Raw genomic sequence first — 23464 nt, forward strand, 5'->3', positions numbered from 1 at the left:
CGGACGTGTATATTGTCACGCCATGCAACCAAATACTTGCATGTCATAGTCCACCAGCACTCACCCTTTATCCAGCTGTGAAGAAGTCAACACCGTTCTAACCTCATCTTGTTCTACCGGAGTCTCATGCCTTGGTAATAAACTTTCTATGTCCTCTGATGTTTGAGCAGAGTCCTGCCCTGTGAGTGATCTCTCATTTGTATGCCATTGATCATCAGTGACACCTCGTACATCTATTTGTTCACCATCTTCTGATATTTCAGTGATATCTGCCTCCGTCAATGGTGGCCATTTCTTCATGCCTGCACAAACTAAATGCCAGTCGTCACTGTCCGTAGTTGGCGATGGAGATGCTGATTGATCGCATATTAAGTTCCTCATATAAGGTTCCGGACTTGTTGGATATTCAATGTTTGAGTCATTGTCAATTTCTTCGAACTGTCCCTCTATCTGCTGCGTAGGAGTAGTTTTGTCTGCCACATGGAGAACGATCTCATCTGAAGGGGTGTCTGTCTTCTCCTTCAGGTCCATAAAGGAGTTACCCCTGGGTTGATGATTGTCTTCCACTACAGTTGAACTAGATGGCCCCAATATGGATACTACTGTTTCATAACTGTGAGAAATGGATAGTGAAATTTGTGAGTGAATTCTGAAATCATGCAAAAACAACGTTTTCAATGATCATGTAGCAAATTATAGCAACCACTGAGTATTGAAATATAGAAATAAATGCGATCCAGTTTTTAATTTGTTTTAACTTATACAACAACAAGCCCGATAAAGCAATGGCTATAACGTGTAATGAGCAATATAACCTTAACATTTGTATAACATCCATTCATTATTAATAAAAGAGATAAATAGGGGAACGGGGAGGTTCCAAATTCAGATTTCATAAAATATATTTTTGACCCTTTGATGCTGCAGGTGCCAAAATGTTTTATATCGGGGATTACTAATATTTGATGCACACACCATGTTGCATGCTATATTAATGTAATACTAGTCTCACACTTACCCCTTATGGAAAACACCCACAATAGCCTTTACTAATCCTTGGGTCTCTTCCTTATTTGCTGACATAGAGTTTTCTGCCAGTTTTTCTGTTACTGTTCCCTCTGCCTCCAACACTTCCCAACCCAAGACTCCTACTGGCTCTGATGTGTCCAACGTTTCCTTCACTGTTCGGGTCTCTTCTGCTGCTATTCTGTCTACTTGCGATACGCTGGGGACCCAAAGGTAAAAGATTATAAGGCATGAGCCACATAAATAATACTGCAATGTAATACAAAAAGGGATGAAATACAGATTTAAGAGATGCTGATATTCACCATGCACTCTATAATCAAGATACTAAAGCTACGGTTTAATAGTTCACAAAGTCCATGTTAGGCAAGCACTAGATGGACCCCTTTCACAGCAAACAATGCCAGATTACCGGGCTCTTACACTTACCCTTTTTGTATAGAAAGGTCTACGGTTTGCTTGGCACCATCTTTGATTTTTTTCACTGTCATAAGAGCAAACATAATCAAAATGACAAAAGAAAAGACACAGAAATAAATTGATCCTTCAATTTGACCATAACACTGTAAATCTCACCATGTATAAGTTCTGTGCTTTGGCTGCTGACAGATGTAAAGGGAACATCAGGAATTTGTGTGTCTTTAGGGCATGACTCGGCTGACTCTCCAATAGGCAACTCTGGAGATGTAAGCTTTTCAGTAGACAAAGACAATGGAGTAGCCATGGTTTCTTCCGCTGTTTGATTACATTGCAAAATGCTGGGGAAACCAGGAGTTTTAGTAAAATCTGGACATGATGGCGCCATTGCTACCATTGTCTTAATTTCATCTTGTATAAGTTTAGCTGGAAACATAACAATAAGAACAATCTTCTCATTCTGCAGCTTATTAAACAAGACCTTTTGGTGTGGTATCCTTGTTTGTATTGCGTTATGTTCATAACTAAGCATCCTTGCTGAGGGAAAACCTGGGACAGATGAAACACACGGGGTAGATGTGTATAAATCGACCATGTTTGGTGGTCTGTTTACAACTTGAGCGGAAGGAAAACCACATGCTCTGGCCTCTTTTGGGCAGGATGTCACTAATGTTACCATGCTTCTTATATTGGGGCAAACTAGCTGGTCCTGTCCATCAAGTGTCATAGTCACATCTGTCTTCTTCTGCTGAGGTATTTTCCAAATTGGCTTTGCTTCATGTAGCCATTCTGTGCTTGGGGTTGTCGTCATTGATGCAAATCCTTTGAGACTCGAAACACTGGGGCAGCAAGGTACCAAACTTGTTATATTGGGTTCAATCTTGGATTTGGTTTGAGGTGCAGAGGGGAACCCAGGGATCCTTGACGCCTGTGGGCAAGATGTTGCTAAGGCCAACATTTTTTGCAAAGTTGCCCCATCTTGATTTGGCGTATTTATCAACAAAATTGTCTCCTTTGTAAGAAAATCACACAAAGGGTGGGGATCTAAAAGCCAATGGAATTCTGAGGCCCCTTCACCGGATGCACAGCCTGGGAAACTGCATACTTTTGGACAAACAGGTAAAAGACTCAGCATATTGTATCTGGGGTTGGATGGGAAACCTGGAATCTTTGACGCTCCTGGGCAACATGGAACCAAAGAATGCATGTTTTGTTTGTCTATTTTTGTTGGTGAGCTGTTAATCCTAAACAGAATTTTCTTTTGCGGTGTGTTCATCAATGAACCCAGTTCAGAAACCCATCCTTTTTCCTCATGACCTTCAACTGATGGCCATCCTGATATGGTAGAAACTGCAGGGCACAAAGGAAGGAGGTTGACTATATTTAGGCTATAATATACTGTTTTTGGATTTGGGATAAAGGGGAAACCAGGAATATGTGCTGCCTTTGGACAAGATGGTACAAGGGAAATCATATTCGTCATTATCTTTTTGTTGTTGTTCGATTTGTCAAATATGACCCCCTTCGTTGGTAATCTCTTTAACAGTGATCCCTTTTCTGTTACCCATCTTAAACTCATATCCCCAACAACTGATGGGATTCCAGGTATTCCAGAAACTTGGGGACACAGCGCAGAAAGGCTGATGATATCTGGTGCGCAATACACACTTGGCGGATTTGGATGAGAGGGGAATCCTGGCATCCGTGCTGCTTTTGGACAGGATGGTACAAGGGAAATCATACTCATCATTATCTTTTTGTTGTCGTTTGATGTGTCAAATATGACCCCCATCGTTGGTAATCTCTTAAACAGTGATCCCTTTTCTGTTACCCATGTTAAACTCATATTCCCAACAACTGATGAGATTCCAGGTATTCTGGAAACTTTGGGACACAGCGCAGAAAGGCTGATGATATCTGGTGCACAATACACACTTAGGGGATTTGGATGAGAGGGGAATCCTGGCATTCGCGCTGCTTTTGGACAGGATGGTACAAGGGAAATCATAGTTTTAATTGCTCTCTTGTCTCTTTCATATACGTCATTCAGTGACACTTGCTTTACTTTCATTCTTGGTTCAAAAAGTGGCTTCTTGCAGATTTTCCATTCTTTTGAATTATGAGATGATGAAAATCCTAGTATTTGCGACTCTTTTGACATAGAGCATGAAAGACTGATCATATTTGTCATGTCAATACCATAACTCAATCTTGGTTTTGGTACAGAGGGAAATCCAAAAATGATGGATTTACTCGGGCAACTTTGTGCAAGAGAAACAATTCCTGTCATGTCTTTGTGTATTCCATTGCCCTTAAGTATAAAGACAGATTCCTTTTTAAATGGCTTCGCCCGTAATGGATGACGAATAATATTCCAATCTTTGCTGTCAGCTTTCTGTATTGATGGAAAACCAGCTATAAAGGAGATAGATGGGCAAGATTGAAGGAGACTGATGCTACTAGACCATTTACAGATTACTGTAGGTGGCAGATCAGATGGAAATCCATGCACTCGAGTCTCTTTTGTAAACGTTTGGCCTACTGACATGGCCTTCATTTCTTCATTGTGAGGTATATCTTCAATTGTGGCAATGTTTATTTTTGTCAGCGTTTCCCCAAATGGTTGGTAATCTGGAGCCCGGCTTTTGTTCAACTGATACTTCATTAATGATGGAAAGCCTTCAACACAAGAGGTTTCTGGACAATACCTTAAAAGGCTCATCATATCTGATTCATGATTTACTTTAGTAGAAACTGCCATGACAACCAGCTCAGTTTTAATTTTCTTATCTATAAGTGGTTTCTGTTGGGATATCCACGATCTGTTATTAGCTCCGCTGATAGATAGTACGCCAGGTATACTTGATACATGTGGACAACAGGGATGTATGTCCACCATACTTTGTCCACGGAAAAGAAAACTGTAGTGTGATAAAGATGGGAACCCTAGAGTTCTGGTCTCTCTGGGACAGGACGGCACCAGTAACACCATTTCTTGCATGTTCATTCCATCCTCAAAAAATGCACATCCTGCAAAGATTCCCTCTACTTTTGATTGTTTCTCCCAGATTGGCTTATGTTCGATAAGTGAATGTTTTTCTTTAACAGATAATTTAGATGGCATGCCAGCAATGTTTGACATACTGGGACATATTAGCATGAAAGAGGACAGTTTGTTCTCAATTTCAGTCTCAACATAATATGGCATACACTGTGGACTAGGATTGGAGGAAGTCTTATCAACCGTTTGTTTATCTAAATCTGCCTCTTCTTTTAAATGAAGAGCACAGTCACTGATTAGAATTCCCTTATTCTTTGGTGGCTTATTCCTTGTAGACTGGCTGTCCAATGGGCATTCCTTCATTTTTTCAGCAGTAGCAGAAAATTCAAATATGCCACTAACTGCTGGGCATATCGGTAACAGATCTGTCATCTCAGTTTCTGTCTTTGTCGTCAGTTCATCATCAGTGTTTAACATCATGGCAGCACCAGGGAAAATTGGCAACACCTTTGGCAGCTCTTCCCACAATATGGTCCTGTTTGTAGGATGTTTTTCTAACATCTGCTCAGCATTAATTATTTGGGTCTGGGATTGGGGTTCTGCTGCACCAGCAACAACTGGGCATGATGGTTGTAGTGAAACCATTTGTGGAGGTCTAAAGAGAAGGTAAATACAATGCTTTAGTCAAAAGTTAACAAAAGGAATGTGCCAAAAGAAATGCCATACCAGCAATGTAATTCTACATATTTTCATTCCAATTGAGTTGTACATTGCACACCAGTCAATCAATGACAAAGCAATTAGTGCTCCATGGTAAAAATACAACAAATGTGTATATGATAGCAAAGATATAAATTACAACTATTAAAAATTATTGTTTTAGTATCATGCATGCAAATAAAAACCACACCACACTTGCTCAAGTCTGTATTAAGAACTCTTCCCAAGAGCTAAAAGCTGCATTCCTGCAAGCAAAACATCATGCAACATTTGCTTAGGTTGAATCACCTACTACTGCTTTACAGCCAGTGCTGTAAAGCCCATGGGTGAGCTGAAAAAATACTTCCTATCAAGTCCTTCATAGCCAATTCCTCAAACACTTGCTCAAAAGTTGTACCGCATATGCTCTATATAAAAAGCTCAGAATAAATATAAAACTGTAGCTTTCAATTAACATTAATTGTGATAATTCTTTAAATTAAGATTTTCCCCCACACAGATGCAGAGGATTATTTTATACACATCTTTGTTAAGTTAGTACCTCCACTGATTCGTTAAAAAATAATTTTTCCCAAAAATCAAATGTTTCTTCTGATACTGCACCAAGCATGGTGTCTTTGTTACTTTTTACTTGCGCTCGTGCCTGTTTTCTGCAGTTGTTTTGTTATTATATTTGTTCTATATATAAGTCCAGTGTTAACATAAAAATGAAGTCTACCTTAAGAGGGCATTATCATCATGCAACACATAATAACAAATAAATTATTCTGACAGAAACAAATGTCACGTGTTATTCTCTCTCTCACTTACTGACTCTCTCAAGTATTGCACATACCCTTGGTTCACAATGCCATGGCATGTAGTGAAAAGGTTTCAATTAGCTCTTCTACAGGCATGAAACTGTGACCCTCCACAATGACCCGTGCACCCTCTCCTAAGTCCTCATTTCAGTATATGTTCTCATTTATTGATATATTTGTTTTTCCGGACTTTCTTTCTGACCCATAGGGTTGAAGCAATGACAAGGGACAAGACAGACATCGTTGTATTAATTTGGGGACCGCACAGCAATTTAAATCTCCACAGATGACACGCACGACAAAAGCAAATGCAACACGTAATTGCACCACTGTGCAAACCAAGGCAACCCACCTCTTTTTAACACTCAAGAATAGTGGCGTGTCAGGAATGGAGTGCCACATTCTGCAATGCAAGTTTCTGAAAACAGAGTCAGAAAGCAAATGTTTCAATTTCCACTGACTTCGCAGACAGATGCCAACTCTCCAATTCCAACCCACTCACCCTTTTTCTAGAAGAGCTACTCCTTTGGCTTCTGTCCAAAAGCCCTGATCATCTTTATCCATCTCTAAAGGTGAGCACACATCCAATCTTGTTTTCTTTGCGTCAAGATCTAATCGGGCTGGAATTGCCTCACCATCTAACATCACAATCCCATCAAATCTTGAGGATGGCTGATCCACTTGAATTTGCAAACTTGATGTTGGTAACTCTCTGACAATGGCCTCAATGGGACGGGTTGATGACTCAACTGTCCTTCGTTGCACATCCTCCTGTTCATCTTGGATGGGGAATATAAACTGCATTGATCTCTCTCTGACATTAAACCTACTAAGGGATTGTTCTTCCAACGCCAACTGATTACTCATCAATATAGATTTTTTGACTAGCCACCCTTGTCCTGACTGGTGCACATGTGTTGATGGTGCATCGAGAACAGAAGCTTTCTTTGGGCAAGAAGGCACAATATTCACCATATTGGGAAGCTGGTCTATACCAGGCAGTGGACAAGAAGGTTCAGGAGAAAGAACTGCCTGTATTCTATCTTTGTAAAGACAGTAATGCTTTTGGTGAAATTGAAGGCAGCCTTGTGTCTTTACTGTCGCCACGGGCCAGCCCACTTTAGAATCAGAAATAACTGATGCTCTTGAAGCAAAACCAATGATACTTGACTGTGTCGGGCAACATGACGTCAATTCTACAGAGTTGAGATTTCTTTCTAGAATGGCAGCAACAGCTTGGGGTTGTGGAGCAGATGGAAATCCAGGATTCAGGGCTTGTCGTGGACATGATGGAAGCATACTCAGCAGTATTTCTTTGTCCCAGGGTGGAAGTTCCCTAACTGTAAGATCTTGGTTAACAAACTTATGTCCTCTATTAAATGGGGTTTCCCAAATTGCATCCCTGCCCTTAAACCAGCCATCAAATTCATTTGTACCATACTTTGAAGGCTGACCTGGAATTTGACTGTGTTTTGGTAAAGTGGCAAATGATTTGAACATGCTCGGGGCCTCTTTAATTAAAGTTTCCACTGGTCTCGCTCCTAACTTAGAGGGAATACCATGAATATTAGAGTGTTTGGGACAAGATGGTAACATGGATACCATTATTCTGACCACCCCCCTCTCTCTGAAATACATATTTTGGTCATGTATTACTGACATCTTTCTGGGGTTTGTTAATGGGGTTTTCAACACTGGCATTTTGTCCACACTCCATTCTACTTCATCAGACTCATTGTAAAATCTAGATGGAATTCCACAAACTCTGGAATGTCTTGGACAAGTAGGCAGCAGATTGATTATGCTTGGCATATAAGCCAATGTATGACATTGTAGTGATGGAAAGCCAGGTAAACAGGCTGTCCGTGGACAGGAGGGCATTATGGATACCATAGATATGTCACAGTCACCATCATGATGGAACACATTAAAATCATTTGAATGTGACAGTGCAGACCTTGTTTGTTGCAGCCACTTTGACGTCATTGGCCACGTAATTCTAAGGTCTAACCTCCTATCATCTGGCCAAGCTGTAACTTGGGATTGCTTTAAGGATGGCATTCCAGGAACTCTGGATTCCTTTGTACAACTAGGCAACAATTTTACCATAATTGGGCCATTAGCTAATGTCAGTGTTAGAGCAGAGGGAAACCCAGGTACAATAGCAATCGGAGGGCAAGAGGGTAATAATGCACTCATTCTTTTTACAGTGCTCTTATCAAAACATGAAGCTGCATTTAGAATCTGCCCTTCCCTTTGGACAAATGGACTATTCCATTGCAGACTTTTATAAGCAAACCATTCCTTGCAGGTGGAGGGACAAAGTTGTTGTCCAGTCTTTGAAGGCAAACCAGCGATTGCACTATATCTGGGGCATGTGGGCAATACATTAACCATACTAGGCTCTTGCCTTGGAGCAGAGGGTGAGCCAAAAACCTTGGCCTTTTTAGGGCAACTCATTAACATATCAACCATTCTACCATATTTAAAGGTGTCAGTATCTTTCTGTATCCACTGAACAATGTAAACACATATATTCTTCTTCGGTCTCTTGTTAATTAATATCCTCAAGGAATGCCAGTCTTTGTAATCTGAATCGTTCTGGTCTTGAGATGGCATACCAGGAGTTTTGGTCTGTTTAGGGCATATAGATACAATACTGACAATATTTCTTGTCAGCTTATGCGGTGCTGTGGGCATACCTGCATAGCACGATATCGCCGGACATGATGGCAACAATGCCACTGAACTGCAAAAGTCTCCTTTGCCTAGATCTTGAGCAACACTTGGGGAAATATCATGAATCAGGACATTACGTTTACAAAATGGTTTTGCCATCACAATATGCCCGGTTACAAGAAAACCTTCATCTTGAGTACTAACTGGCTCCCTAGAGGGAAAACCAGGGACTCTGGTTTTTCTTGGGCAAGTTGGAAAAATATCAACCATGCCAGGATATTTCCTTGATGGTACACAAGGTTCTTTTTTCTGTGGCACAGATGCAAATCCAGGAATGGTTACCTTACAGGGACAAGATGGTAACATATTAACCATATGTTTTATGTGTTCCTTATCCTCCTGGGACTTTTCCAGGACAAAGGACAGATTTGAAACCAATGCTTCTTTTATCTGCAACTTCTTTGTCCATAGAGAACATCCGTCCCAAACATTTGTATCATATCCAAGCACTGGTCCAACAGAGGCTAAACCTGGAACAGTGCAAACTTTGGAACATGTAGGTAAAAGCAGAGCCATATTAGGTTCACATTTCAGAGCAGATGGGAATCCAGGTATACTTGCAGACTTTGAGCATGATGGTGTCAGGTCCACCATTTTTGAAATTCCTACACTACCTGCATAAATGAAATTAAAATGATCTATTAACAGGAGCACTGGCAATATCTTGCTGGGTAACGTCTGAAAAAGTAAACTGTTCTCATCTGGCCAAGCTAAAACTTGTGACTGATGTAAAGATGGCATACCAGGAATCTTGGAATATTGTGAGCAACTTGATAGTAAATTAATCATTCTTGGCATTCTCAAAGTTCCTTCAATCTGAGCTTCATACAGTATATTTGATGGTAAATGAGAAACAGAACTCCCTCTAGTACCCAATAGACCAAGTTCTACCTTGGAAATGAACACACATTGTTCCTCTATACTGACTGTAGAGCTTTGTAACCCAAGCTCTTGTTTAACTCTACAATCTCTTTCACACGATAGCCTCTTATTTATCGACTGAGCCACATTTTCAGTTTTCCCTTCCTCCATACAGTAATCTGAATCCAAACTACAGACAACAAAGTTACTAGTAGGAGGCAATGCCATAGATTCTTCTGTTTGATTTGATAAATCCTTTGTTGTGGTCTGCTGTCCAGAGAGATACCCAACATGAGAGTCCAATCTTGAAGTGACTTGGTCCAAGGCAGCTGTGATGCATGTGATTTTCTCATCTACAGCAAGTACTGAAACAGTAGGGTTGTTTCTTAGAGGGCCTCTTTGTGGCTCCTTCCACAGTGAGTTTGTTGTAAAGGACTGTTCTCCAGTCTGAGTTTCTTGAATTTTGTTCACTTCCATTGAAGAAAAAGTAGAACTGGTGCCTCTGAGACAAGATGGCACTGAGACATCAATACTCTCATTTCTGAAGGAGTAGAGTATACCAAAGATTGATGTCAGCACACAAATTTGGACTTAAGAAAACTTTGAAGGAATATCTACGTGTTGATAATTTACTTGATTTTATAGGAGCTCAGAAGCATTTATGAGACTATATCATGGGCAGGCATTAACTGACAGAACACCATGCCACACTTACCCAAAATCCTTAGTTATAGGTTCTTTTTTGTTGGTCACTCCTACCCTTAATATTGGTGTTGTGTCAGAAGTTGTAGCAGTTTCAGGCAAGTGCAACAAAAGTCTCTGAAGGGATTTGGAATATGCTTGGGGATTAGTAGGAGAATGGGGTATATGCTGAACAGACTCATGTTGAGCTATTGGACTCCCTAACTGAATGGACATCTGAGACAGGTGACTCCTTGATGTAACCAGAAGCTCCTTGATTGAAGTGGATGTTGGATCATGAAAATCAGGGTTTTGCTTAGTTCCAGACAAGTGGGGAGGAAGCCTTTCCTGGATGTTGGGGTTTATCCTTGTCACCCTTGATTCTGTCTGATCCGTCTGTGTTTTTGGCATCTCAAAATATTTTAGCCCTGGGGCAATGGGTGATCTGGAGCTAATGGTCAGAAGGGAAGCAGTGCTCTTAAGTCTGAGGGATAAATAGACAGTAGGTTGTAAGGAAAGTCTCCATCACAGGAATTATGTCACACCCAGGCCATAGTCACAATGCTGAACAGCATACAAGTCTGACAATAATATGGCAAAACAATACTACAGGAGATTTAAAACAGGAAGTTATCAAAGAAACATAAACTTTATCATAAACCACGGAAGAAATTACCAGGTCTTGGCAAGCTGCAGAGTGCTAAATATAATAATACAAATATAATTTCCATACAATGAAGGAAATCTACCAGATCTGACACTTGCTTCATCAACATGACTTGGACTAAGTTATTTTTTGATCAAATTTGAATGCAAAAATAATTACTATATGCAGAGGATTTTTCATGCACAGCCAAAGAATATATTTTTTCTGCAACTTACAAACATAGACATAAGCTGTGGAGGCTGCTCAACAGAGGGCACCAAGGTCTTATTCTACAAGATTTTCAAGTGAAAATAAAGGGGTATTTCATATACACGTGACATCAATTGCACTTGTGTCCGTCCTGGGAGAGGGATCCCTCACATGTGGCTGTTGGCAATATGGCAATCCTGGCTTTTTACTTTTTCCCTTGAGTCCTGAATTTAACCTATAATGTTTTGTAACATTCCTTGAACCCCTTCAAGCTAAATAAATGAGTTTGTTTGTAGGCTAAAAATGAACAGGTTTTTTTCCAGGTTTTTCAAGATGGCTGCCACTGGCTATACCAGCTCAGAAAGTCCCTACAAACTATTACTAGTTCCCTCTGTTAAAAAGTCAATCATTGCCAATTAATTGCAAAATATTAATGTTCTACTATTACCCCATAATGTTTTCCATCCTTTAAAAGTTTTTTGTCATGTTTTTTTTTTTCAGGCCTACAATTGTTTTATTGTGAACCTCAAGATAAAGAGAGATTACATTTTATTATTTTCTTCCACACTTTTTATACAATTTGGGGGTGCAAATTATTGAGCTCATTTCAAAGAAACTAGAAACAAAGAAATTAAAAGGATGTTGAAATTGTGATACATTTTTAGTGTACCCTGGAATATTACAAGGGGTGGAGGAATTTGAGGGTCAATAAGATTTTCATTCTCTGGTAATAGATAGATGGGTAATATTGATAGTTTGACAATTGAGATTTATTCTACAAAATGTTATATACTCTGTATATTGTGTGTATGTGTTTGTGTGTGTGTGTGTGTGTCGATGTCGGTCTCGGTTTGAGTGCTCGTCTCTTGACATTAACTGAAGATCACACTTATTCATTCATTTATTGATGATGTCTGATTATGAATCCGGATTTTTCCTGTCACCTTATCCGGATTTTTCCTGTCACCTTATGTCTGTGTTCTATATATATATATATATATTAAAATATAAAGTAAAAAGTATCAAAGTCCCCCTATTAACAAATTTTTAAAAAGTGTTAAGCTTCACCCACTGATTAGAGCTTCCTCAGTTGTCCAAAGCTACTTCACGAAAAACACGAGATTCATGCTGAAATATTTCTCTTAAATCATGAACCGCAACTCATTGAAAATATTTGCCGCCACAAATTCTGGTGTGTCAAAAGTTTCTGGGGTCAGTAATTCTATAGCAGCCATGCCAATCACACCATTCCTGATAAAACAACGTAGCCTCATATTTACTCACCCTGCTGTTGTCTTATGAACCTCAATTCCAAAATGCAGATCTCTTTTCTGATCTGAAGCCCTGGATGTCTCAGTCATCCGGCTGGTCGGAGCCCTTGGATCAGGCGCTGAGCAACGTATTATGAAGTTGTAGTCATTCTATGTAGGTATCACTTATTCTAATTTACCTCATTTTGTGTTCATGCTCACCTGTAGATGTTGTGCACTGCTTACCCTCTTCGCTCAGTGTGCTCAACTGTCTTTTGAAATCTAAAAGAAAAGGAAATGTTATAAATTATAACCTGTAAATTTGTTCATATGCCACTACAGAATGAACAGTGCATAGTTTTACCAGCAAATATAAACAGCCAGCAGAGGGAGACGTGAGCTTGCATGTCAGATGGATTTGGTCAATTATTTTATTGCTGGTAAACATGCAGGAACAATGAATCTTGTTCCTTTTTTATTCTGTACCTGTATCTTGGTCACTGGGGGAGACTATCACAGTTTGTGTTTTTTTCTCCAAAGACTGATCAATGGGCAGAGAGGATGAAGCTGACGAGGAGGAAACAGTGGGCATGACAGGAAGGAGAGGAAGAAAGGAGACAGGAGGGAAAGAACGGATGAAGGGATATAAATAAGCAACATTTTGAGTATGCTTTCCAAAATCAGTTCAGTGGGCATTTTCTCCCATGTTTTTGCATTGATGTGTCAAGTAACAAAGAGCAAGAGTAAAGGACAGTTTAAAAAAGTTAGCAATTTTATCAAATGTTAGCCGATGTGATTATTAATGTGGTTGTTCAAATGGAGCTTTTTTCGATCTGCGATCACACTTACATACTGACATGCATGTCTGGGGGAAGCTTGACAACAAAACCAATATAAGTTGTCAAGAGACTGATCTCGGGTCAGATCATTTTTACGAATTTAAAAGCTGAAGTAGTGAGAATGAACCAAGGCAACATACAGTATTGGTTAATTACATGTAGGAGCAGGAGACGAGGTAGTGGGTTTAGGCTAGAGCAGACAAAATAATGAAAGGGACAAAAGTAAAACAGGGAGGCTCAGGTGGATCAGTAAGGAAGGATGTCAGGGTTGAAAAAGCAGCATTACATGGCATCTCTATTCTCTGCTTTTTCGGCAGCACTGCAGGCTCTCTGGGATCATTAGCAGAGACGTGAAGAAACTTTGGAGAGAGGTTTTTCTGTGCTAGAGGGGCCTGAGATTTAGGAGGCCTCCATTCACTCTGCCAGGGAGCTGGAAAATAGATGAGAATGAAAAACATGGGAGGATAGAGAAACTTACAGGTTTGTGAAATTAAAAGTATGAACTACTGTAGTAGGGCCACACTGTATCTCTCTCCCTGTACCTGTCTCAGGGGCAGATGGTAGACTGGTGGGTCTGGTGAGGCCTGACCCTAGCCCTCCCCCAGAGGTGGGATGAGATTTGGGGTGTGGAACAGGAGGTGGTGGAAGTAAAATAGGAGAGAAGGTGGGAGTAGCTGATGAGGAGGAGGCGACAGAAGAAACAGAAGGAACGCTTTGCGCTCTCCAGATAGTAGGACATGCTGAGAGAGGAAGATGGGAACAGATGGTAAGACTACAGCTGTTTAAAACTTTTCATTTGAATAGTTATAAGCTTAAAATCACATTAAATAAAAAATGTTGGTTTGTTGCATTAAAAGCTCTCGAGACCTCCAAGATGCAGGAGAAGCAGCTCCTCCATTTGGTGTAAGGAAGCTTTAAATCTAGCTCAAGCAACTTAGGAACAGAGCTGTCATCAGATATCGAAACGTCAAATATGCAACCGTAGCCTTTCATGGTTTCACCACGATTGCTAAATAAAGGCAATATAGTTAAAAATGTCTTACGAAGAACTCACTAGTTCAGCATGTTCTCCAAAATAACAATCTACATTTATTTGTTTGACTATTCTCCAATTGACTGGCCCAAGTAGGACCTCTAAAACAAGTTTACGATAATGTTTTGCAAAAATATGTTGCATAGAAAATAAACTCAATGTAATACCTAATGCAAGTATGCAAAACCAACCTGCACCTAGAAAATTAAATAGTCTCTGGCTACAGCTATCAACGGTGCAGACGCATACATTTGGAACTGTCTCTTTTAATAGAAGCTCGGGTCTCTTTTACACTGAACATTAACACAGAATTAGTGTTTACTTTAAATTTGGAAATACAAAATACCTGTTTGTGAAGCACCAGAGAAAAAAGGGGGATGAAGAGATTTATCAGAGGGTGTAGTAGAGACAGAAGAGATGGAAAGGGCTTCAGGAGAACTGCAGGTAGAAAAGAGTTGGGCCTCCGAGCCCTCAGCTGGACAGGAGTCACTATGGAAGCTATGGGGCCTACGAGGAGCTGAAATGGGAGCTAAAAAGAAAGGAGAGGCAGGAAATGGCAGAAAGGGGAGGGCAGGAAGGAAAATTGAAAGATATGAAAATTGCGAAATAAACTAAAAATACATAAAATGCTAGCAGCCAGTAAAACTGCAAACAGAAACAGACAGATGCAGAGAAATACATTAAATCCTCCCAGAGTGCTTTCTCACACTAATTAGAATTATAGTGTGGCATTGCAATTGATTGATGCACTTTCTAGATAAGCTGGTGTCCTTTATGATACATTTTTTGAGTCACATAAATAGATAATAAAAAAGTGTATTTGACAAAACATCAAATTCTATTGCCAAAAAAAATTCACAATTTGCTTAAATTATTGACAATTAATGTAATTGTAAATACTACCAACAGTTAACAAGAGACAAGGCTTACAATATAGCTATTTTGTCATGGGGAGGATAAGGGACATTGGACATTTAACATTTGAGATTAACATCTGATTAAACACCTACTTAATTCAGGTGATGTAGAAGAAAGTGTTATTTAAAACTGTTTGTAAAGAAACTGTACAGTAAATGTGAAAGGTCTAAGCTAGCTTCTAAAGTAAGCTTGTATTGAACTACTCTGCAGGGCTGTGCAATGTTTAAAGTCATGGGAAGGTTATAGTCAGAAGAATAAACATGAAAGGAAAAAAGAATTACGAATATATCAGCCTTATACTGTACGTACTATTTACTACATACATATAATCAGTATCCCTAAAATAAAATGACTCATGGCTGTTTCCCTAGAATATAAACATTCTCAATCATTTGCAGCCACTTGACCCCTCCAACAGAGATCAGAGCAACAGCACTGTCTGGCTGCCATTGGAGACACATTCCTGAACACACAATTACAGTGACTGTGGAACACTGCTGTGTAAATGGAACATTCAGAAATTAGCCAGTAAATCTCACATGATGAGGAATCATTTGTCGGCCTGGTGGAAGCTCAAGGATTAAAAACAAGGACATTCAATTTGTTCCTTGGCGGAGATATGATGCACACAGCAGAGGGTGGCATGTTCCAATTAAACATGAGGATCACATTAAATAACTACACACCATAAGTTTCACTGAACACATACACTGACTTCTTTTTTTTATATAAGCCTGATTGAAGATTGACCACACTTTACTGTAGACACTTTGTCCAAACCTCAAGTGTAACTCTACAATACAAAAAGGTAGTTATTTAATATCTACCAAAACAGTCTGATCCGAAAGTAACAAGGGACAAAGGATGAGTAATATCTGCTCACAGATACCTGATCCAGCAACTGGCTGGAAGATTTTCGGAAGCGCAGGAGGGTGAGCACGTGTAAAGGCCGGTAATGAGTAGGGGGAGGGCCGGGCCTGCTGGTTAGTGCTTGGTGGTCGTGTATGGGTTTGCAATAAAGAGGATGGAACAGAGGGGTGTGGGGGTTCAGGCAGAGGAGGATAGAATGGGGCCGAGATGGTGGAGGAAATGCCTGAAGATGTTTTGCAATCCATCACTGGTTCAAAGATAAGAAAAAAAGAAGAAATGAACGAACGGACGACTGAAATGGACAGTGATCATCAGACTAGTGTTCTCCACAATAATACAGACAAGAGAAAAAAATCTTCACATTACATATCTGATTTACATTCTATATGTCAATATAATAAGTCTTCAAGAGGGAATACTGTGACCAATCAGGATCCCAACGAAAAGGTGGGAGAGTAAATCTGGAAAAATAAAAAAAATACCTGTGGGGCCTGATTCAATTGCAGGCCTCCAAGCCAGGTCATGTATTCTTGCAGTAGAAAGAGCAGAAGCTGTTAGAGGAAGATAAAAGGTTACAGGGCACAGAAAGATTGAAGAAAATAGAGGTAAATATGAAAATAGGAAGCATGAGAGGAAGCAGCAGTTTGAGAAAAAAACTTCAGTAGAATCATTGTTTTCTAACTCGTTAATCAATACAGAGGTGAGGCTGAAAATGACCCCTATTAATTATAACCTAGTGTGTACGTTGCAAACCGTACTGAGTTGCTGTGCTGTATTCAATGCAGCAGCACTTTATATAAGACCAATCTCTAAAATCACATGTTCAAGTTAATGCTGGTGATCTTATGCTACTGGCGATGTCTATTGCTACATCCATACTACTACGTTTTCGTTTGCAAATACATCAATCACGTCTGACGTCCACACTACTCCAGAGTTCTAGAGCCGTTACAATGGAGATGTTTGGAAATTATGCTTTCCCCATTTTAGTTTGACAATGGCGGTGCTGCATTTTAGTCTGGACGAGCAGAAACAGATGTTTGGAAATGATGACACAGACACTCCAGAATGCTTGCTGATTGGGTCTTTTTAGTCCCAACATAGCCTTCACTGATTCGTCAGGCTCATATCACATGACCCCTTCCTCATTAGCCAATTTAGTAAACAGTCAATTCAGTTGATTAATTGTTACCTTCCAATCATAGGAAATATTGATCAATGTCTTTTAAGGCACGTTTTCCTCAACTCAATCACCTCACACTATTAGTCACATTCATATAGCACACACTAACACATGAGGTGTTCTGGATATGGAGGAATAGGGAGAATTGAGCCAGGGATTGAACCTCCAACCTTATCATAACTGGATGATTCGCTCTACCTCCTGAACCACAGACGGTCCGATAGTTGTCCATTTGCCCACTAAATATATGATAGCGAATCCACAAGACCATTCAATTTCAGTTTTAATTGTACAGCGCCGAAGCACAAGATATATTATTTCAAGGCACTTTAGGTCAAGACCTTATAAGAGAGAAAGCTAACAGTTCCCACAATGAGCAAGCACTGTGGAGAGAAAAAAACTCACACTTGTCGAAGTGTCCTTGAGCAATATACTAATGTACCATCAATGTGTGAGTGTGTTTGCTAGTGAAGAGCAGTATGAAAATCTATCACAATGTGAGCACTGATGCAAAGTGCTCTGTGTGGCCATTAAGACTCTAAAAGACATAATCTGCCAGTCATTACTTTTAAAGTACTAATCTCCCAGATTAAAACAGTTTGATCTTAGAGTGTTTGTTAAGTTAATGTCACCATCCAAATGATCCTCAAACGTGTTCCTCTTCTTACCAGAAACGTGAGCAGCATGTCCAGTTCCAAAGCTGGCCCTTCGCTCCTCTCCCGCCTCATCATCGCTGTCAACAAAGTCATCCAGGTTGCCAATGTCGCTCTGTTTCATACTCATTAGACTGGCCAAACTCTGCATGTCCTCGTCCCTGTGGGGGTAGAAAAAGATTGATCTTAAAACTATTTTGATAAAATATCATTATTGGTCGCTAAACCTTTTCTGGGCTTTAACTGCTGATAGAAGTTCTTAAATACAACTACACAGCTTTGAGGTACAACTGTTTCCAATAGATGAGTTGAGGACATACGTGGCCTTCCCCTCTTTGAGAAAGATACAGGACAGGTTGAGTTTCAGCGTGGCTTCCACCACTTTGACGGACATTGGTTTGAGCTTCAGTGTTACATCATACTGGGCCGAAGTGGCACTGGCATACTTCTTCATATTGACATCAACTGATGCCAGCACCTTCCTGCAGCCTTTTGTCTCCTGTAGAAGAAACCAACTTTGTCATCATCTGAGTCTACCAATTAAAAGTTCATTCAATAAATTATATGAAACCACAACTAAGGATATCACGGACGGACCAGACTCACATTTTCAATGACAAAAGTCCAATCTTTGTCTTCAAACTCCTCAGCAGTGGGTTCCTGTTGAAGAACATGATTGCTTGGTGTCTTAGCCATGCCATTTCCTGTCAAGAATAATAACTTACCAATTTCACATTAGGAATCAGCCACAACTAAGAAGAGACTTGCCTTGAAGAGTGTGACAGAGACGTCTAAACTCTCTGGAACCTGCCAAATCACCAGACCTCTGTAGGGGTTCTGAATCCCTGGCTGCCAACTGTGGAGCTTGCAGAACATGAGAACAACAGAAACAAAGGATTCAATCTCAGAAAAACGTAGGCTAACTTTTCAATGAATTGTCGTTTAACCTCTGCACACTTTAAATTACAAAAATAAAGAATTTCAACCTCTTGATCCATCAAAATCAAGAACAGATTTCACAGTATTTGAGAGTACTTTCTACTCCGAGAGCCATGAAAAGTAAATGAGCTATTGAATGAAACTTGAATTCTATTGTATGTCTCACTTTTCTTTGCTTTCTTACCTTTGTGCTGTGACGTCGACTCCTCCTGATCCACACCACTCTCAGTTTGTCTGGTTGCCTGAAACCACAGAAAGGCACAAATGTATATCCATTTCTCTATCTTTGTTCACTGCCTGCTGTATGCCAGTGTGTCCGTAGATTACTCTTCTGCAAGTTGGAATATTATGATTTTTAAATTTTTTTGTAAATAGTTTTTCACACTGACACACTGAGTGTCAGCAAATAGCAATGTACCACTGATGGTACATTTCCATTTCCATTAGGTAGTACAACGATTATAAAAGTCCAAACCAAGAAACAAAATAAAGTAGGACAAAGTAAATGTAGTATATTAGCAAACGGTTTGTGAATTTGGATGGACAGTTTGACCACTGAGACTTATTGGACAAATCATATGTTATTTGAATACAAGAGAGTCACAAGTACTGCCCTTATGAATATATTGGTCTATTATTTGATTTACTCATTGTCTTAGGAAGCATCGCACATCTACTGAACTTTAAAGAAAAATAAATAATTTCTGCGCCCATGTTACATAACAGACTAGAGTGGGCAGGGAAGAGTGTGTGTGTGTGCGTGTGTCTCTTGACATAAACTGCCGATCACATATTCAGTTATTGATTGATTGAGTGATAATGAATCAAGATTGTAACTGCCACCTTATGTCTCCTGTGTGGCAGGTGAACATCGTGAACGCAAAATGTGTTTAAATACCTGTCTCATAAACTCCAAAGTGAATTAGACAAACTCAAAGTAAATTGCAAGTACTATAGGTGTCTTTAAAACTTCTGAATAGTGATGGTGTTTATTGTTAACATGTTAAAGTGAGGACAGATCAGCGGGGGTGGCAAGAGTAAGAAAGGAGGACATGCGGCAGGGTAATTCAGCACAGTACTAGGATACCGTGCCTATAATGTGGATCTGCCGCAATCCTGAAGCAGCGGCAGCAACAATTTTACAGCGGGGGGTCACTGTAGTGCCCTGGCATATTTTTGAGTGCATAACGTTTATTCAAGGAAATACAATTGTTTTTATGTAGAGTGCACCAACCAAACCATGGCAATTTCCAATATATGCAAATAGACGTGGCAATAAAAATAATTCTGATTCTGATTCCGGTTAACCAGAAAATTACAATTTGTCTCATAGGGCTTAACAAGGTATGACAGCCTTTGACCTTAACCCTCAAAAAGAGTAAGGAAAAACTAGTATAACATTTTTTACATGCAGTATTTTGGTAATTCATAATAATAATAATTCATAATTAATTAATAATATATCATATTAGTAACTAATATGATCCATCACCAGTATCAGCAATCAGGATCCACCATCAGGATCCACAATCGACCATTACGATCCACCATCAGCTGCCATCACGATCCAATGTCACAATCTCTGATTCAGGACCAATCTTCATGATCTATGTTCCATGATCACAATCTACGATCCGACCATGACGTCATTGAAATTGAATGAATCACCCAGTCCTACCTGCGAGTATGAGGATCACCTATCTGCATCTACTGTGTTGAGTGAGTGGCATAATGGTGGGGCAGCAGCTGTTTGTGACACAGATAGAGACAGTGCAGCCTGCGGCAATACTTTTGGATACGCACGGCCATTTTGAAAGTATAACTCAGGGAGAGGTGTAGGTGAGAACATAGATGTCCAAACTAGCTGGAACAGACATTAAACAGACTACAATGGGAGACATCCCAGTGCAATGTCAATAGAGACTGTTTTAACATAAATAACTCCATACATATTGCAAATATCTGTAATTAAATTATTCCTAATCAAAAAGAACATTTCAGATATGAATATAATAATGTTCTACTTGCTGCCAGAGACTGCAGGACTATTGTATTAATGTGCAAGACCTTTCTACAAAGACAATTTTTTCTGCTGCATAAAACCACCACTTTTTCTTTCTCTCACTCATACGACACATGTACAACAACAAAATAAGTTCCCTACTTCTTCTGTTTCAATCAATTCTTACTCAGCAGCAGCAGCAAAACCTGGTGGCGGGAGCCACTTGTAATAAATCAATAAATATAATAAAAAATGATTTAGCTTTATCAAAAAGCTATAAATAAACATAATTAATGGATGGATGAATAAACAGCAAGTAAATGACGTAGTACAAATTGGACATTGATGCAAATGATCAAATACCAGCTGCTTCAATACAAAACAGACTGAATCAATATTGTCACATTGTCGTACTGGTCCAACTGTCATGACAACAGTGTGCCTGTAGGCCTCGTTCTTATGTCACATGGCTCGGATAACCAATCTTTGAATTGGTGAGAAAGTTTGTGAGCAACAGATGAGTGAGAGTGAGACAGTGAACATAAATAGATGCCTGCCATGCTGATCTTAACAGGGACTTAAAAGCAAATCCTACACCTGCTGCGCTATTTATCACAGACATGTTTCGATGTTGCAACAGGCTGACCTACTAACGTACAAAGTGTTTTTTCAGCTCATGTAGACTGTAAATTAGTGGTTTGTAGAGTGCAGCCTCCCAATACAGAATACATGTCGTACATAGAACGCACTAATGTCGTAAAGGGCGTGCGTCCAGCTGGTCCACATTTTACACATTCTTGTCATAGCCTGTCGTTATCACAAGTGCACTCTTTGTGTTGTCTCCTGTAGGTCCCCAACAAATGTATATTCCTGAGAAGCTTCAAATCCCAACAAACCCATTCTTCTTTTTAGGACTTTACAACAACAACAAGACTGCATGAGGTCACGCATTCTCTTTAATTATTGCACATCTCCCTCCTCTCTATGATGGCTGGAGTTTCCCTAAGGCTGCGAGTGTGGCTGTTTGGATCTAATACTCACATATAGTAAATAGACTATATATATATATATAATATCATATAGCACTGGTCATTTATCAACAACTCTATGCACTTCACATTGCAAGTCACATTCACCCATTCACAAATTCATACAGTGCTACTATGTGCTGAACTTGTTCTATCACACACGCTGATAAGGTCGTCACGGGCAATTTGGGACTCAGTATCTTGCCCAAAGTCACAGAATGCAGACTGTAGGATCTGGGGAGCCAACGACATTCTGATTAGGAGATGACCTGCTCTACCTTTTGAGCCACAGCCACCAACCCACAAACGACTGATAACAAATACATTACTTACTGAGTCGTAATCACAGGATAGTAAATCTAAATGAAGCTGTATTTATGTGAAAATCCTTTAAAGTTATGAGATAATTATAAATCCTGGTGACAGTTGTGCTGTGATTTCAGCTGTATTTACTTGGATGGATTTAATCAATATAACGCCTTCATTCCTTTAAGTGGAATATTTTTCATTAAGCTGGGGTCTTGTTTACATGAACGAGCTATCATGCAAGTTGATCATTGTGGCGAAGCGAGAGCCTCAGGTACTGGCTAAAAATAATTGTATTTTACTAATGTTTGGACTTAATAGCTAGACTTATGAGACATGCAGTCAAAGGCAACTCAAGGACGACTTTATTTAGGTCAGGCAAGGTCCCTAATAACCAAGTAAATCAGGTGAGGAGAAGGCTAAAAAGGTACAGACAATGATCTAAATTAGGTAGGCAAGATTTGTAAGCTGGACTGGAAAGCTAAAACTACACGAGTACTTTATATCCTAAAAGGGTAAGGAGGGAAACATGTATACAGGCAGACGAGGTAAGCTGATGCTAGTAGTGGGAACAACAAGCTACCTGCAAGGTAAGTGGATCTACAACCAGAGGCATATGAGAGAGAATGCAAAAAAGAACCTTGACAGAGGTGGCTGACATGATAGTACATCCCCTCAAGGCACTGCATTGGAGAGTCCTACCAATTTGGTGCGGACCACAGACTTCCCGTCTTCTCAACTACTGCTGTCCTCGTCCTTAGTGACCTACACTGACAAATAGAGGCCAGGTGCCTCCCTTTAACTGGTTTAATTTTGGACACATGGAAGGGACAGGAAAAATGCTTCTCAAGTTCCTGGGAAGGCAAACACCAGTTATGTACTGATAACAACCAGATCCTTAGGCCGCAGCAGAAACTGACAGCAGGGACCTGGGCCCAGTCCACCATCCTCTTGTATAATACCAAGTAACGAAAGAGGACTGAGTGGGCATTTAACTAAGTACGATGCCAACAGTGGATGAAAGGCTTGACGGAATGTTGACCATCTTCTCCAGGACAGGGAAAACAGCAGCCGGTAACTATACACACGTTGGAACACGAACACGTGAGGGATTCACAACTCTAAGATCCCTCCACAACCAAATGACAAAATAAACTTAAGCAACAAATTAAATTGTGCTGTCTATCTTACATTCACAGGCCCATTTCAGTCTTGCTTAAACATTTTATGTGTCAATCCTTGATTTTTTATACCTGATAGGGAACATAACTGTAGCACAGACCAAGCAAAGTATATCAATACAAGCCTACGTGGTTAAACACACATTGTGTCGTAAGTAACA

General features: G+C 39.8%; 1 protein-coding gene across 1 annotated transcript in view; it reads right to left on the minus strand.

Annotated features, from left to right (window-relative positions):
* The window catches only part of ehbp1l1a (EH domain binding protein 1-like 1a), a 39177-nt gene that overhangs the window by 12704 nt on the left and 3009 nt on the right, over window positions 1-23464 (minus strand). The window contains exons 2-14 of the mRNA XM_062383663.1: window positions 18971-19028; window positions 18616-18711; window positions 18454-18507; window positions 18168-18346; window positions 17863-18008; window positions 16494-16562; window positions 16031-16258; window positions 14570-14752; window positions 13733-13930; window positions 13477-13620; window positions 12838-12918; window positions 12574-12633; window positions 12386-12491 (exon numbers count right to left, since the gene is read on the minus strand). Of these exons, the coding sequence (XP_062239647.1) occupies window positions 12386-12491; window positions 12574-12633; window positions 12838-12918; window positions 13477-13620; window positions 13733-13930; window positions 14570-14752; window positions 16031-16258; window positions 16494-16562; window positions 17863-18008; window positions 18168-18346; window positions 18454-18507; window positions 18616-18711; window positions 18971-19028 (1602 nt within the window). The remainder of the gene's footprint in view (window positions 1-12385; window positions 12492-12573; window positions 12634-12837; window positions 12919-13476; window positions 13621-13732; window positions 13931-14569; window positions 14753-16030; window positions 16259-16493; window positions 16563-17862; window positions 18009-18167; window positions 18347-18453; window positions 18508-18615; window positions 18712-18970; window positions 19029-23464) is intronic.

This window comes from Platichthys flesus, chromosome 24, assembly GCF_949316205.1.
Source record: "Platichthys flesus chromosome 24, fPlaFle2.1, whole genome shotgun sequence".
NCBI lineage: Eukaryota > Metazoa > Chordata > Actinopteri > Pleuronectiformes > Pleuronectidae > Platichthys > Platichthys flesus.